The 14986-nt window shown below is 32.8% G+C and overlaps 4 protein-coding genes across 7 annotated transcripts; 3 read left to right on the top strand and 1 right to left on the bottom strand.

Annotated features, from left to right (window-relative positions):
• The first annotated feature begins 4206 nt into the window (after window positions 1–4206).
• Window positions 4207–9965, top strand: LOC123011736 (lipase member H-A). 2 transcript variants are annotated; one of them, XM_044409332.1, is made up of 7 exons: window positions 4207–4565; window positions 4908–5013; window positions 6446–6594; window positions 6693–6938; window positions 6989–7180; window positions 9648–9816; window positions 9866–9965. In XM_044409332.1, the coding sequence occupies exons 1-7, from the start codon at window positions 4517–4519 to the stop codon at window positions 9921–9923; spliced, it is 969 nt and encodes a 322-aa protein (XP_044265267.1). In that variant the 5' UTR covers window positions 4207–4516; the 3' UTR covers window positions 9924–9965. The 2 variants fall into 2 exon arrangements, with proteins under 2 accessions (XP_044265267.1, XP_044265274.1); XM_044409339.1 differs by lacking the exon at window positions 4908–5013.
• LOC123011727 (geranylgeranyl transferase type-2 subunit beta) lies at window positions 8219–9593 on the top strand. Its single transcript, XM_044409320.1, has one exon. It carries the CDS (start codon window positions 8480–8482, stop codon window positions 9479–9481), a length of 1002 nt encoding a protein of 333 aa, XP_044265255.1. The 5' UTR covers window positions 8219–8479; the 3' UTR covers window positions 9482–9593.
• LOC123011712 (serine/threonine-protein kinase grp) lies at window positions 9936–12624 on the bottom strand. Of its 2 annotated transcripts, none has more exons than XM_044409306.1 (5): window positions 12274–12624; window positions 11595–11700; window positions 10798–11540; window positions 10215–10609; window positions 9936–10166 (listed from the first exon to the last, which is right to left on the bottom strand). In XM_044409306.1, exons 2-5 carry the CDS (start codon window positions 11657–11659, stop codon window positions 9987–9989), a joined length of 1383 nt encoding a protein of 460 aa, XP_044265241.1. In that variant the 5' UTR covers window positions 11660–11700; window positions 12274–12624; the 3' UTR covers window positions 9936–9986. The 2 variants fall into 2 exon arrangements, with proteins under 2 accessions (XP_044265241.1, XP_044265235.1); XM_044409300.1 differs by lacking the exon at window positions 12274–12624 and adding an exon at window positions 11779–11889.
• Window positions 12026–14894, top strand: LOC123011696 (inhibitor of nuclear factor kappa-B kinase subunit beta-like). 2 transcript variants are annotated; one of them, XM_044409282.1, is made up of 9 exons: window positions 12026–12304; window positions 12359–12476; window positions 12524–13118; window positions 13167–13593; window positions 13641–14167; window positions 14217–14360; window positions 14407–14552; window positions 14597–14687; window positions 14738–14894. In XM_044409282.1, the coding sequence occupies exons 2-9, from the start codon at window positions 12368–12370 to the stop codon at window positions 14817–14819; spliced, it is 2121 nt and encodes a 706-aa protein (XP_044265217.1). In that variant the 5' UTR covers window positions 12026–12304; window positions 12359–12367; the 3' UTR covers window positions 14820–14894. The 2 variants fall into 2 exon arrangements, with proteins under 2 accessions (XP_044265217.1, XP_044265224.1); XM_044409289.1 differs by having other exon boundaries at window positions 12354–12476.
• Window positions 14895–14986: the final 92 nt, after the last annotated feature.

Genomic DNA, 14986 nt, shown 5'->3' with positions numbered 1-14986 from the left:
TACCTTTATACAACTTAAATATTTATTCAACTACAATATTGAAACTTTAAAAAAAAATCATGTTTATACTTAATAATAAAAATTAGGTACTCCCATTGCTTCAAAAGATTATTATTATCAAAATTATTCTTGTAAAAGTGTGAAAATTGATAACATTATCGACACATTTTAAGCAAACAAAATTTTCTAGTCATTCTAATTCATTGAGTAAATCGATCAATCTTACGCAATAATTGACTTTATTCACACCATTTACGACGCCATAGTAAAACAAACAAAATAAATAGTACACTCTTCTTGAAGTAGATAAAATCTCAGACACATTTCATTAACTTCACCACAACGTCTTCAACTCATATAATTAAATAGGGCAAAACCCCACGCAGCCACCCACCATAATTAACGCAATAACAATAACAGCTGCCACCAAGAAATCATCGCGATTTTCGTCCCTCACTAAACTTTCTTAATTAAATCAAAGCGTCATAAATAAATTTATGGCTATCTCAATTCCGTTATCACCACAAAAATATCAATTAACGTCGCTGTTTACACTAGAATATCAACGGCGATTTTTTCATTATTACGGCCCTGGTAGGGGCTGTGATTTCATCTCGTTTTAACAGGGGATGTCCTTTTTTATTTTTATTGTACCTTTAACTGCATGGGTCTTTTGGTGATGCATGACAGCATCCCATTTCCGTCATAAAAGCAACACCTGTCCGATATAAAGCTGGAAGCTTTTGCGGAAAAAATCCCACTGAAAGGCTCACTCAATGACTCAATGAATATTTATTTTACAATCCCTCAACAGAACTTAATTTATTTTAAGTTAATTTGCTAAAGAAGTTATTAAAATCACCACATTCTGTGTCAGATACAGCGTCTTGAAAGACATGGTTGTGATTTTGCTACCTGCTCATGCATGTACCACCTGCCCAATAACACCTTTTTGCTCTTAGACAGGCACAAAAGGTCCTAACTAAAAATTTAACAAGCTACTTCAGATTAGGTTTCCAGGGATGACAATCAAAATAATGAAGGCGTTTCAAAATATACTTTTTTATTTCCTATCAGCCAATAAATATCAATCCAAAGAGTCATTTTACACATTAAATATAGTTTATGGTCGCTTCCAGGTAGAAAAAATAATTAAGAGACCCAAATTTGGAACAGAAACTTGTCGTAATTATAACACTCGCTTAAAACGAAGCTTAAAAAATGACAAAGCGTGTGTGGATCATTTATTAGAAAGCAACTTAGGAAAAGGTAGCTCTAATCGACTAAACTCGTTTGCAACAGATGGCACCAAAACCTAATAATTTCGACAAGAGTGAAGAGAAATATAATAATTTCAATCAAAACAAGGTAAAAAATAATACCGATTCAAAAAAACTTAAGTCAAGAGGAAGTGACCTAAATGTGAGAAAGGTCACGAGGTAAAATCTAAAGCAGATGGTTCTGAAGACACTGACAAAAGTAACTGAAGAAAAATTACGACCGCATATTCTCCTTCTCAGACGTTTTTGTTCTCGTTTCAGTAAGAATTTTCCGGGTTTTCATTCCTTAGAAAGATTGAAGTTGAGATGTTACGTTGTTGAAGATTGTTAGGAATCATTCTTACTTCTTATTTTTTATTGTACTAAATGTAATATTTTTAACATTTGTATTTGAAAAATAAAATAGTTGCTTACATGATATTTAAGAGAAAAACTGTAATTTGCCTAACAACTTCTTCTCCCTTTTGGTATTAGGTTTAATTAACCGGAAAGTATAGTAAAAATTATCTAAACTTTTTTTCGTTTTAAACACTTTTTGATTTCAGATTTTGAAACTACTACAATCAAAAGTTTAAATAAATTCGAAATAATGATAACAAACAATTAATTATCATTTTCATTCTTTACTTCTAAAAACAGAAGTCAAAAAACATTCATAAGTCTCTCCTTACAAACCAACATAAAATTTAAATCTTCACAACCTCAATTATTCCAACCCATGTTAATTCCACTAGCCAGTAAGCCATTTTTTTGTTATCGAGTTTCAAGAGAATGTGATATTCAAGTCCAAAACTTTGCATTTTTCATTTATTTTAATCAGTTTACATGATACTTTTATTAGATATATTATTTATTTATTACATATGTAATTACAATATGGCTAAAAAATAAAAAAAAAATAAATCAATTTTAATATTTTCCAAAAAGCAGACACTTCGATGAAGCAATATGAAATCAGCCACAGATTCAACAAAAATTTAAGACATAGCAAAAAATTGTTGACTTTTCTTTCATCAAGTGGAATAGGAGTTACCAAACGAAAAACTCTGTTAGGCGCTTATAGTCAGCAGTAAAAAAGACTTTATTTACATGATTTCTGCAACAAAAATAAATTTGAGAGAAAACGACATTTAAAACAATAAGAAATTGAGAATAATTATTTCACTAAATTAAAAAAAAACGTGTTTTTTACTTTTTTGTATGAACTCTGAAAGGGTTTTAAAATTAACATTTAAAATTCAAAAACCATTCTTTCTTACTTACGAAAAAAGAGCACGATAAAACGTCAAATTTGAACACAACATTGGGTTACATTAGTTCGAATTATCAAGGTTCCATTGTTTTTCATGTATATTTCTTACTTATAAGTATTAAAGTTTTAATATGTCGTCAAATTTTCAGAATAATTAGCAATTTATTTATTCATTAGTTTAATTCTGAGTTAAATTACATTGAGTCTGGATTAAATACGCCCTACGACATAACTTCATTATTTTTAAAGATATGACAATACTTCTTGGATCAAAGTTGAAGAGCCTATATAGGATTAAAACAATAAAAAACTATATAAGAAATGGTAAACGAGAATTTATTTTCCAAATATTTTAAATAAAAAATGCTTAAGAAATTGTAAAAAGGTTGGTGTACCTTACAAGAAATAAAATAACACTAATTAATTTATTTTTTCCAACGCGTAATTAAACAAAAGTGAGAGTAAAGAAAAATATTAAATAGTATTAAAAACAACCTGTAATTACAAGTAAATCAAAAATTATTTAAATCAAATCATAATTTCTAAATAAACTTCTCATCTACTGTTAGATACATTTTAATTATAAAATAATTAAATGATTTACTAATTAATGATTAAAATCACGTGTTAATTTTAATATATGAGAATTATAACAATTTAAACTCGGCAAAATAATAAAACAATAAAATATTATACAGTGTGTTCCCGAATTGAGTTTATAAGAGGAAAAAATTTGTATCTTTAATTTTACGCCAAAACTGCAAATAAAGAAAAACATTTTTTGCTTCACTTGAAACGCGCAAATTTGTAATTAAAACTTCATTATTCTAATTCAGTGAAAAGAAAAGTTAATTTTTCTTTTGATTTTGGACTTATTTGGAATAATTTTTCTCTGCTTTCTTTCCTATCACATTAACGGTTTTATTTATTTGACAACTATATGTCACTTTGCCAATTAATTTATAAATTAAATAATGATAGTTCGTGTTAAAAATAACTTTGTTTTTTTATATTAAAGCTCTTTCTTTAAGTTGCTATTTTTTAAAATTATCTTTTTCACAAACATTTTTGCTATTTAACTTGCGTAAACTCATTTGTCAAAATGACATCATTGTCAAATAAATAAAACCGCCAATGTGATAGGATTTAAAAAGCAGAGAAAAATTATTCTAAGTCCAAAATCAAGAGAATAATCAACTTTTCTTTATACTGAGTTAGAATAATGAAGTTCTAATTACAGATTTGCAAAAAATGTTTTTCATTTGCGGTTTTGTCGTAAAATCCAAGATAATTTTTTTTCCTGTTGTAAACTCAATCCGGAGACATACTGTATGTGACTTTACAAAAATTGCCATCTCTTTTTTATAACTGGTTTAAATTTTTAGATGATGTACCAGGAAACAATACACTTCTAGCCATTACAAAATTCTTCCGCTTCCCATATTATCACAGTCAAATCTTGCATACTATGACAGCTGCACCAGAAACCTTTCTAAAATAAATACATTCGTTTCCTAATTATATGTAAATGTTATTTTTATTTAGTAATTTTTCCGCACCGATCACTGAGCTCACTTCATTCATTTCCTCCCCATCTCAGGATAAAGTAAACATTCAAAAAACGAATAAATTCAACAAACACTTAATAAGTAGATCAGCATTCGTGCTATCGTGAAAGTAAACGCAACGCGCGCATTATAATTATTTGAAAATTATACAAAATACGAATTTATTCCAATTGTAACCCTTTTACTATTTAGAATTAAATTTTGGTTCGTGAAGTGTAGTGTCGAGACCGGTCAAATCGTAACTGTGCGAAAATGAAGAAGTGGAAAATAAGAGGAGATGCGGTCTATCTGATCTAACAGGACCTTACTCTACTTATCAACTCCAAAACCATTCAATCCAAGAGTATGTGTTGTGGTGGATTGACAAGACGATGTAGTGTGATGAGTTCTCGTAATGAAAAAAAATATATTCAAAAATGAGACTACAGTGTTTGGTGGTAATAATTATCGGTTTTTTGACAGGAGGTAAGAAAAAATCGCTCGGTAGTATGCTCTAGTAACCAAAGTGATTGTCAAAATTTTATTAAATAAGTGTAACACTGTTGCTTTAATTGATGACAAGAAATGAAAAATCAGTTGCGCAGTCTGTTCCAAATGGCGTGAAAATTGCCAATAATGTTAATAACGCACTTGATTATTGCAACTTTCGTTAGGCCGGATTTTTCTCCCCAATTTATTTGAACATGACCTCGCCCTATTGTACACAATTTCCTCGCAACCTAATCACATTTCCCCCTTTTTTGTGAGAAGATCAAATAAACACCGTGTCCAATTTCAAAGACATTATCTAATACATGCTAATTTCAGATGTCTTGGGTATTTGGAACATGTTTGATATCAAATACTGGAGATGTGTCATGAAAAAAACAGATATTTGTCCGGATAAGGATATCAAATTTTATTTATATACCCGGTAAGTGAAATTGCGGGTGGGAAAGATATCAAAGCGACAAAAAAGTCACTTTCCACTGATAGTTAACCTGAAGAATGCTACACGAAAAATTGTTTTCACATTGCAGTTTCTATTAAATTACGGTGATCAGATCGGATTGTACTACAATAAAAGCAAACTGAAACGGATCCAATTGACTACGAAATTATCAAATAAAACGAGAAAACTTCCTAAGGTTTTAACAAGAAATAAAAAAATTATTGCGGTTTTTACTGAAAGTGTTCGAATAAAAAAACGAAAAAACAATAATATGGGTTTAACATTTTAGAGAAAATAAAGCGTTAAAATATCTAAATTTATCATAAGAATTTGTGCTCTACTGTGTATTAATTTCATTAGTTGACGATACTTTTGATTTCGAATTCTAACAGTTTTGCCACATTACGATCCCAATAATATTTAACATTTAACATTTCAACATTTTTTCCAAACTTAAAAAACTAAATTTAGAAATTAATCGTAAGAAAAACTAAGCTTTAAAATTTTGACTTAAATTTTTTTTTTATGCTTTTCCAAATTTCAAATATAAAATGCAAAATGCCAAGTTACAATTATACTTCTATGTAAAACTTATATTGAGACTCCAAATTTTAAACTTTAATGCTGCTTTTAAATTTAGATGTCAAAGTTCATTGTCATAAATAAAAAATTTAAATAATTAATGTAAACATTTTTAGGTCCCAATTTAATCTTAATTCAGACGTCAGTTTCAATATTTGCATTTCATTCTGAATAATCAAAAGCATGATTTATAAGCGCAGAAATTCCAGTATCTGTAAAAGATACTCAATTCAAAGTTCATGATATAAATTTATAATTCAGAATAAAATGCGTAAGAAATTCAAAGAAGATAAAAATAGATTCCATTCCAAAGCTGTAGTGAAGTTTCTTCAAAACACAAATAAAAAACAAACCGTTATATTGGCTAATTTAAAAATTCCCACGCTGTTTTATGACGAAATGTAAAAGAATCATGTATAATTATATATTCAAAAATAAATTTAATTAAATTTTTAATAGTAAAGTTAAAAAAAATAAATCAGAAACGCTTTGAACTAGTTTCTCATGTTGCCACAAGTTCAATTTTCTTTCTTTTTAGATCAAGTTACACATATTTCAATTAAAATCTCTCGCATTTATCTCAACTTGAAGTAAAAAGCCAGAATTCTGCTCTTAATAGATCAAATTGCTTTTGCAACGCTTTAAGATGTTTGCGTTACACTCTTACATTTTTACAAAACAATGAAACGTTGTTTCCTTTTCATTACTTCACTCAACGAGCTCTAGCCAGGGAAGAAATTATAAAAACAGCCTCACTTACACTACTAACACACTTTTGCGAATTTTGACCAAAGCGGGCCATCACCGAATATTGACCCTGATTCTCTTCCAGCGAGTCGGGTACCAGAAGACTGAGAATAGACATAAGAAACCACTACTCACTGGAATACTCCGGATTTGTTCCCTCGCGAAAAAACGCGATCATCATTCACGGCTTCAACGGAACCGAGAGCAAAACCCCCATGACCATCCTAAGAAATGGTAAGAAAATGTTACTTTTCAAAAAATGCTCGCTTTCTTAACGCAGACAGCATGACTCAACATTTCGCCGTTTTGATAATTAATTAAAAATTTGGTAGCGTATTTGTCTCGCACCGATTACAACATCTTTACGGTCGACTGGATGCCCCTCGCCAAGTTTCCTTGCTACCTCTCGGCCTTATCAAACATGAAACTAGTCAGTCAGTGTACGGCTAAATTGTACGCTTTCATAATGGAGAACGGAGGCGATGCCCGAGAAACAACCTGCGTTGGTCACTCTCTCGGGGCGCATATCTGCGGAATGATAAGCAATCATTTGGATGTTAAGCAGCACAAGATTGTTGGTAGGTTGTTTAACCCAAGTTGGGGCTTGCACTATGAACGTAATTCGCAGGACTGGATCCGGCGAGACCGCTTATCAATCGATACGGCGATAAGTACTTCAGACTCACCAAAGACGATGCCCACCAAGTACAAGTCATTCATACTAATGCCGGGGTGTTGGGGGAGGTTAATCAAGTAGGGCATATCGATTTCTGCGTCAATGGGGGGCAGATACAACCGGGGTGCAAAGGCCACGTTTTGCGTAAGTATTTAAACAATAAATTAAAGATTAATTTATCAAAGTCGAGGGTATTATCTGTTCAATACTTTTTAAACGCTGACATGATATGGCTCCTGGAGGCTTTCTGTAACAGTAAATGCAATAAGAATGACCTAGTTCTTAAAGATAAACGAATAAAGCTAATAATCAATTTAATTTGTGTAATCGGTAAGAATTTTAATTATTGTACCTTAACCGAATTTAATAGTTGCATGTAAATCTGAAATGGTCAAAAGAAATGCGAACTGAAGTAAGAAATAAAGATTTTTTTGAAGAAATGTCATCATTTACAATGATTTGAGTAATTATTAATAACTGTATAGATTTAGGCATAAAAAACGTATATTTGGTACAAAATTAAAAATACTTCAAGTAATTCGTGGTTTCTGCGTTTTTACTCGATGTCTAATTAATTAGGTAACATTTTACGTATTAATTACAACTAAACAAACTTGAGTTTTAAAGAAATTCACGTTTTAAATAACCCTTCAAGCAAAGTTTGTTAATTAAAAACTTTTGTTTGAAGAGATGGCACTGTCAACTTTCTCATAAAAAAGCTCCAATAATAAGAATACACAAAAAACTGAAATTACAAAAATCTTTGGCGAGAAAAATTTTGTACATAAGAGGTATTTTAGTGTCTGTGGAAAAATTTTCCTACTCTTCACACTTTCACGCAATTTTGCCATTTTTCAACACCTACAATTGTAACGAATTAATTTGCATTATTTCACCGAAAACGAATTTTTAAATAAGTGAAAAAACACGCTGATAATAAAAGCCAACATGTTTCTGTGTTTTTGTTGAAAAACATGTTTGTACGAGGGAAGAGCATGCATAAAATTTGCGAAATCAATAAACAAAAGCTTATTTAAAATCGTTTTTTCTTTTCATTATTAACAGTACTTAGAAATTAGAAAAAAAGAAATAATAATCTAGTTAGATACTTTCCAAACTAAAAATTCTTATAATTATTTTTTTTGTAGAAACAACATTCTCTAAATTTAATGCTTATAAATCAATAAAAACAGTCAAACTTTTTCAGTTATCTTTGCAATAATTGATTAATCTGTCCGCATTTATAAGTGAATGCTACCTTGGTAATCAAACTATTGATTAAACTTTCACCGCTTCCTATCATTTTATGAATGAGTACAATATTTTAAAATTGGCGGCAAAAATGTTGAACTTTTTATACCACTAGCGCTGCCAACCCATCCACCCCAAAATCTCCATGTCCACTTGTCATTTTGACAGCAAACATTGAGGTTATGTTTAACAATGGCAACACCAATAAAAGACGTAATTTTGAAAGAAAATGCTCCAGTTGCGATACTATTCGACAAACACATAGAATTCCTACGAGATTACGGTAAAGATGACAACAATGTGGAGTTCGGTATGACGGACTACCTCCGAGTTTCCGGCATGTACTGGGGCTTAACAGCCCTAGAACTCCTCGACCGGACACATTCCTCACCTCAGGAAGAGATCGTCACATACATTAAAAACTGCCAAGACTCGGAAACGGGCGGAATCAGCGCGTGTTTGGGGCACGACCCACATTTACTTCACACATTGAGCGGCGTTCAGATTTTAGCAATGTATGATAGATTGGACGCAATTGATGTCGAGGCTGTTGTGAAATATGTCAAATCGTTGCAACAACCCGATGGGAGTTTTACCGGAGACAAGTGGGGTGAAGTGGATACAAGATTTTCATTTTGTGCTGTGGCAACCTTGTCTCTTCTCAAAAAACTGGACGCTGTTGATGTTGAAAATGCCGTGAAATTTGTCGAATCTTGTATGAATTTTGACGGGGGGTTTGGCTCGAGGCCACTATCAGAAAGCCATGCTGGATTAATTTATTGTTGTCTTGGATTCTTGTCAATAACACACAGACTAGACTTGGTAAAGAGAGACGTTCTAGCATGGTGGCTGTGTGAAAGACAGTTACCCTCAGGTGGACTCAACGGCCGGCCTGAGAAACTCCCCGATGTTTGCTACTCATGGTGGGTCTTATCATCCTTGACTATTTTGGGGCGTCTCCACTGGATAAGTGGCGAAAAATTAAAAAAATTTATTCTGGCATGTCAAGACACCGAAACTGGGGGCTTCGCAGACCGGCCCGGCGATGTTCCTGATCCTTATCACACTCTTTTTGGCCTTGCCGCCTTGTCACTGCTCGGCCAACACGAAATTAAAAACGTGAATCCTACTTACTGTATGCCACAACACGTTATAGATAAAATGCAACTATCGCCTCAAATATTACGTGATTAAAATTGATAAATCGGACCTTATATGTTAATTTTTGGTAAAGTTTTAGTCCGCACGTGATTTAAATGTATATTGGTTTAATTTTAAAATAATAATAAAGCCGATTTCTAAGTGATTTGTGTTTTATTTGTTTAGTCTGCGGTCCGCATAATTGATTTTGGTGATTTAGGTCGAGCCCGATGTAGCCATTTCCAAAGTGCCTGTTTCTTCTCGACGACTATACGGAAAGCAAACGCACATCTGGGGCGTCCGTGTGTCACCACGTGTCCCAAAAAATCCTCGAATTGGGGGTACTTACCCGGAAAGGCGGTCCCCATGGGAGAAGACACACCTTTCGGGTATTCGGAGTTTTTTACTCAATTTATATGATAATGTTTTTGTTTGCAGGATTAAAGGAATGTTCTGCGTGGATACCCACTCAAATTCGGATTGTCCATTTGAATAATATACATTTTTTTAGAAAATATTTAATAAAAAAGTACAAAAACAAACAAGGAACTACAATTTATTATTCATTTTTTTCAACAATATCGTCAAGGCACTCTTTTAGTTTTTTAAATTTCTTTTTAAATTCAATACCACAGCCCTTTGACAGGCGGAAATCCACCAGAATTTTACCCTGTATTTCGATTATGTTCGTCTTAAAAATTAGTTGATTTTTCATTATATCAACAGTTGAAATAGTGATCTGAAACCTCGACTTAGTAAAGCCTCAAATGAAATTTTCCATACTTACAGCTCCTGTTCCATCAATTTGCCAATTATAATGAAAAGTGTCTAAAACAGAACACAAAACTTCCAAAGTTTTTTCATAATTAGTGGTAACATAAAATCTCGTCATTCTCTTAACTAGATTATTAAAATTATCTTTGGTAATTGGAGTCTCATTGAATTGAATTTGGGAACTCAGAAGCATATCGTCGTTGTGAGTGGGTTGTGAGAAACATACAAGTTCACGATTTGTCCTGAGATCAGTCACCAGCTGATTTATTGAAGGCGGACGTATTGCTGGAGTCGGTTGAGACAAAATCACAATAGGATTGGTGCGATGAATACGAGTTTCAGCCTCCATCATCGAATTGAAACGTTTAACAGGATTCAAATTGGAATCATCCACAACATCATTTTTTTCTAAACAAAAATAAAATAATTAAATAACAGAACATTTTTTATTTCAAATGAGTCACTTCTGCTGCAACGCCAACCGTATTGCTTTGGTAATCTAGCTTTATGAATCAAATAAAATCACAAACGCTAAATTACCAAAGTAACAAAATCAGCTACCATCTGTTGGAATAAACAATAAACAAAAAACTTACGGTCATCAAAGTTGTATTTCATCCATGAGTGCTCCAGAATCTGCTGAATCGTGAGTCTTTTGTTTGGATCAATTGCTAGGATTTTTCTAATTAGACTAAGCGTAGCATTGCCCAATTTACTCCAAGGTGTGACTGTTATATAACTATCATTCTTATAATTAACGAATTCTTCGCTAAATGTGTCACTCCAAGGCAATTCTCCCGTCAGCATTGCTATCAGAACTATTCCACAGCTCCAAATATCGGCAGGTTGGGCCCTGTAAGGCTTTAATAAAATTTCGGGGGCGCAATAAGGCTTAGTGCCACAACGTCGATCTAAAAGCCGCTCTTTGCCTTTACATCTGAACAAAGTTGCCATTCCAAAGTCACTAATTTTCAAAACTCCATCATCATTGATTAGGAGATTTTCAGGTTTGATGTCGCGGTGAACGATTCCCAAGTTGTGCAAATACTGTAACCCGTTTAAAAGCTGTTTCATGTAGAGTTGAGCCAAGGAAGACGACATTCCTATATCAGGCTCAATCATTTGAAAAAGTTCGCCTCTGGAGGCATACTCTAGGTAAATATATTCCCTCAGAGGTTCTCTCCTTCGTCCAAAATACTTAATTATGTTCTCGTGATTCAACATTTTATGTATGAGTACTTCTTTGTTGATATTAACTTGGACATTATCTTGTTTCCCATAGTTGATTATCTTACAAGCAACTTTCTCATTGGTGTGTTTGTTAACAATCAGTTTAACTCTAATAACAGAAACACAAATAAAATATGATTATTTAAACACAAATCTAACTTACTCTCCGTAAGCCCCCTCGCCTAGGATGCTCTTATGCATCAACCAATCTTCAGTAAACTCAATCATGATTTTTCAATTTTGCAACAACACCAACTGATTAATTAACTCTGAAACGAACGAAACGACTTAAGAATATGTTAATCAAGAAGTTGAAAAAGCAAAACAATGGCGACTTCGGGCAGTACCTCACAAAAAACAAAAGACATCGAGGCAACTTGATCATGTCATGGAATTTATTGACAAGATCGGACATGTCAAAAGCTCTAATCGATTTCGCGGGTGTTACACTAGCGCCACCACCCATCTAACCACAGGACATAATCAAAATTGTGCGCCAATTTTAAAACTGTCACCTACTTTATTTCCAAAAATAGATTTTAATTGAAATAGAATGCTATTTTAAGAAGAGCCCGGATAATTTAAAACAGGGATTATCTTGCTATGTCCGGCACGTACTTTTAGTGCAGATACTTTACGTGATTCCAATGTAAACACAGTTATTTAGATGTTTATTTAATTACGTTTTCTAACCAAAATAGATATGATTTCTCGGAAAGATGCCTCCATTTATATTATCCGAATGAAGAAAAATTATTTGAGACTCGTCAAACCCTTGCTTAAGTTATGTGCACGTTTAGTAATAGGTTAGTAAAGTGCTGCAAATTTTATTTTTAACTCACCTGTTGGACCAATTAAAAATTATCAATTTCCGTGAGTATTTTTGTGCAAAAACTGCAAAAGTTGCATTTTTACGTTTGAGGTTAGGTTGATAGGATGGAAGAGCTCCTCGAGATCGAGCACTGGAAACGCATCTCCATCCTCGGTTCCGGTGCTTTTGGGGTTGTCGCCCTGTGGCAAAACACAAATTCCGACGATTACATCGGTATTCATTACGTAACACTAATAACTGATTTGAGTCACTTGTTGCAGCTATAAAAAAGTGCAAATTCAAAACTAGTGGTCACCTCAGTGACCGACAAAAACAGCGATGGGAAAACGAAGTCCAAATTATGAAAACATTAAATTGTCCGAATATAGTCTCATTTAAAACGTTGCCCCCACATTTGGAGGCTGTTTTGCTCAAGTATAACCCAACGAGACTGCCGTTGTTGTCCATGGAGTATTGCAGGAAGGGAAACCTGAGACGACTACTTAATCAAGCGAAAAATTCAACAGGGATGCTGGAAAGTGACGTCAGGATTTTCTTAGCTGATATTACTCAAGCAATTTCTTACTTACATAAACAGAATATTACACATCGAGACATAAAACCGGAGAATATTGTTTTGCAACATTGTAATACTAGACCTGGAGATGTTATTTACAAGTTGATTGATCTAGGATATGCTAAAGAATTGAGTGATTCTGTTGTTAGTTTTGTGGGGACGTTGAATTATCTAGCGCCTGAGATAATGAAAGCGGAAAATTATGACTTTAGTGTTGATTATTGGTCGTTGGGGATTATTGCATTTGAAGTCATTTGTGGGGTTTTGCCATTTTTGCCCCATTATGCCCCGATGGAAAGGTAATATTATGACTTGATAAATCCTAAAATAATAGTTTTTGTCTCTAGATTCTCATATATTGAAAGAAAAAAACCGGAACACATATGTATCTACCAATTGCATTCCGGTAGTGTTATGTATTCATCTGAATTATTAAAAGAAAATCACATTTCCACGTGTCTTAAACAAAACGTTGAAATTTGGCTCAAACATGTCTTACAATTCGATCCAATGCTACGACGAGCTAATTTCCCAGACAACTCAAACGTCTTCGACTATTTGGTCAATATTTTAGATAAGAAAATCATTAACGTATTTTCAGTACATACGTTGGAGTTTTATTCTTACGAAATCAACGAAAGTATTTTAATAAGTACCCTAAAAGACTGGATAGCGCGTGATACAAAAGTTCACAAAAGTGATCAAATTATATTAAGTAATTTATGTGTTTTTGATATTAAAGACAACAAATACGTTGTGGATATTCTTGCAAAGGTGAGACTGAAGTCACCACAACTGGTGCCCTCTAGCGATATTTTTAGGACGATCTAAACCTCTTTGTATTCAAGAAAGGTGCTTTCATCCACAGAGAAACCTTTAAGTTACCAAAATACGTCTCTATACTGTTTGAGAATTGCATAACGGTGTACAAATGGCGCGACTTGCGTGTCATTTACACAAAAGTTCTGTTTTTTCTTACTCAGCAAAGCACAATGTTGGTTTCTCTCATAACAGCTTTCCAGTTATGTGTTCAGTATATAAATTTCCTGAATATTAAATTGAAAGACAGCATGCTGCAAATCAACAAAACTTTAACTACTCTTCTTGTCCGAGTTGACTGTTATTATAATATTAATAATAGTGACAATAAATTGGATATGGAGTGTGCCAACGTATTCCGACAACTCTTGCTGCAATTTCTACAACTGATGGCAGATTTAGAAAGAAGTATCCATAATCACAACGATTTGCTTAAAAAAGTTGATATTTTGTGCAAGAGGCAAGTCGTGTTGAATAAAGTCCTTGCAAATGTCACCCCAATACTTAAAGATTGTGATTTAAGCAATGCGTAAGTGTGTTTTTTGTTATTTTTTTTGTTTAATTCTGTTAAATTGCAGAATTGAGCGAGCTACAGACTTGATTCTTAAAGGTCCCAGTAGTAGTCAGGAGTTTACCCCTATTGAAATGGTGAAAATTGTCTCAAGTGTACTCAAAGAGAAGGATAAGTTATTAAATAATAACAATTTTCAGAGTTATTCAAAGTGAGTAAACAATTTGAAATTCTTGTTAAAGTCTTTGAAACTTCAGGGCCATGTTGGTTGCAATTAAAGACGTTGAGACACTGCAATTGTGGATGGATAAGTTTCACAAACATTTGAAGGATCTGTCTCAAGCAATAAACGACAATCAGAAAGAACAATATCAAACTCTAATTTCATCACTGAAGCCGCAAAGTACGTGTATAATTGGTTGCCTACCATTTATATGACTTTTTCAGAAAAGAATTATTTACTTGATGGTTATTCGAATCGAATGATCCACTGGGACGCTGATACTCTCATAAACGAGAACCAGGAATTACGTTGCCAGTTATCTCCTGTTTAACATTTTGTAAGAAATTCTCATTCGCTGTTTTTAGGTTTGAAGAAGCTTTCGGACAAATGTTTGTTGAACAAAAATTATTTCGTGATGAAGTTCAAAAATTATCTCTACAGTTTTAATTTTTTATAATGTTGGAATGTATATTTTTATTAAATAATTTATGTACTGTTATTATTACCACAATATTTTTTTTATCTATACAAACTTTTTTCTTTCATTAAAGTATTACATACATAATTGTAAAATAACCCTGGGTACCGTGTTATTTACCGAATAACGGAAAATT

The sequence above is a fragment of the Tribolium madens genome, unplaced genomic scaffold, assembly GCF_015345945.1.
Source record: "Tribolium madens isolate multiple individuals breed KSU strain unplaced genomic scaffold, Tmad_KSU_1.1 Scaffold_19;HRSCAF=116;Tcas5.2_LG9, whole genome shotgun sequence".
NCBI classification, from domain to species: Eukaryota; Metazoa; Arthropoda; class Insecta; order Coleoptera; family Tenebrionidae; genus Tribolium; species Tribolium madens.
Note: the sequence above shows the minus strand (reverse complement) of the source record. Positions and strands in the feature narration are given on the sequence as shown.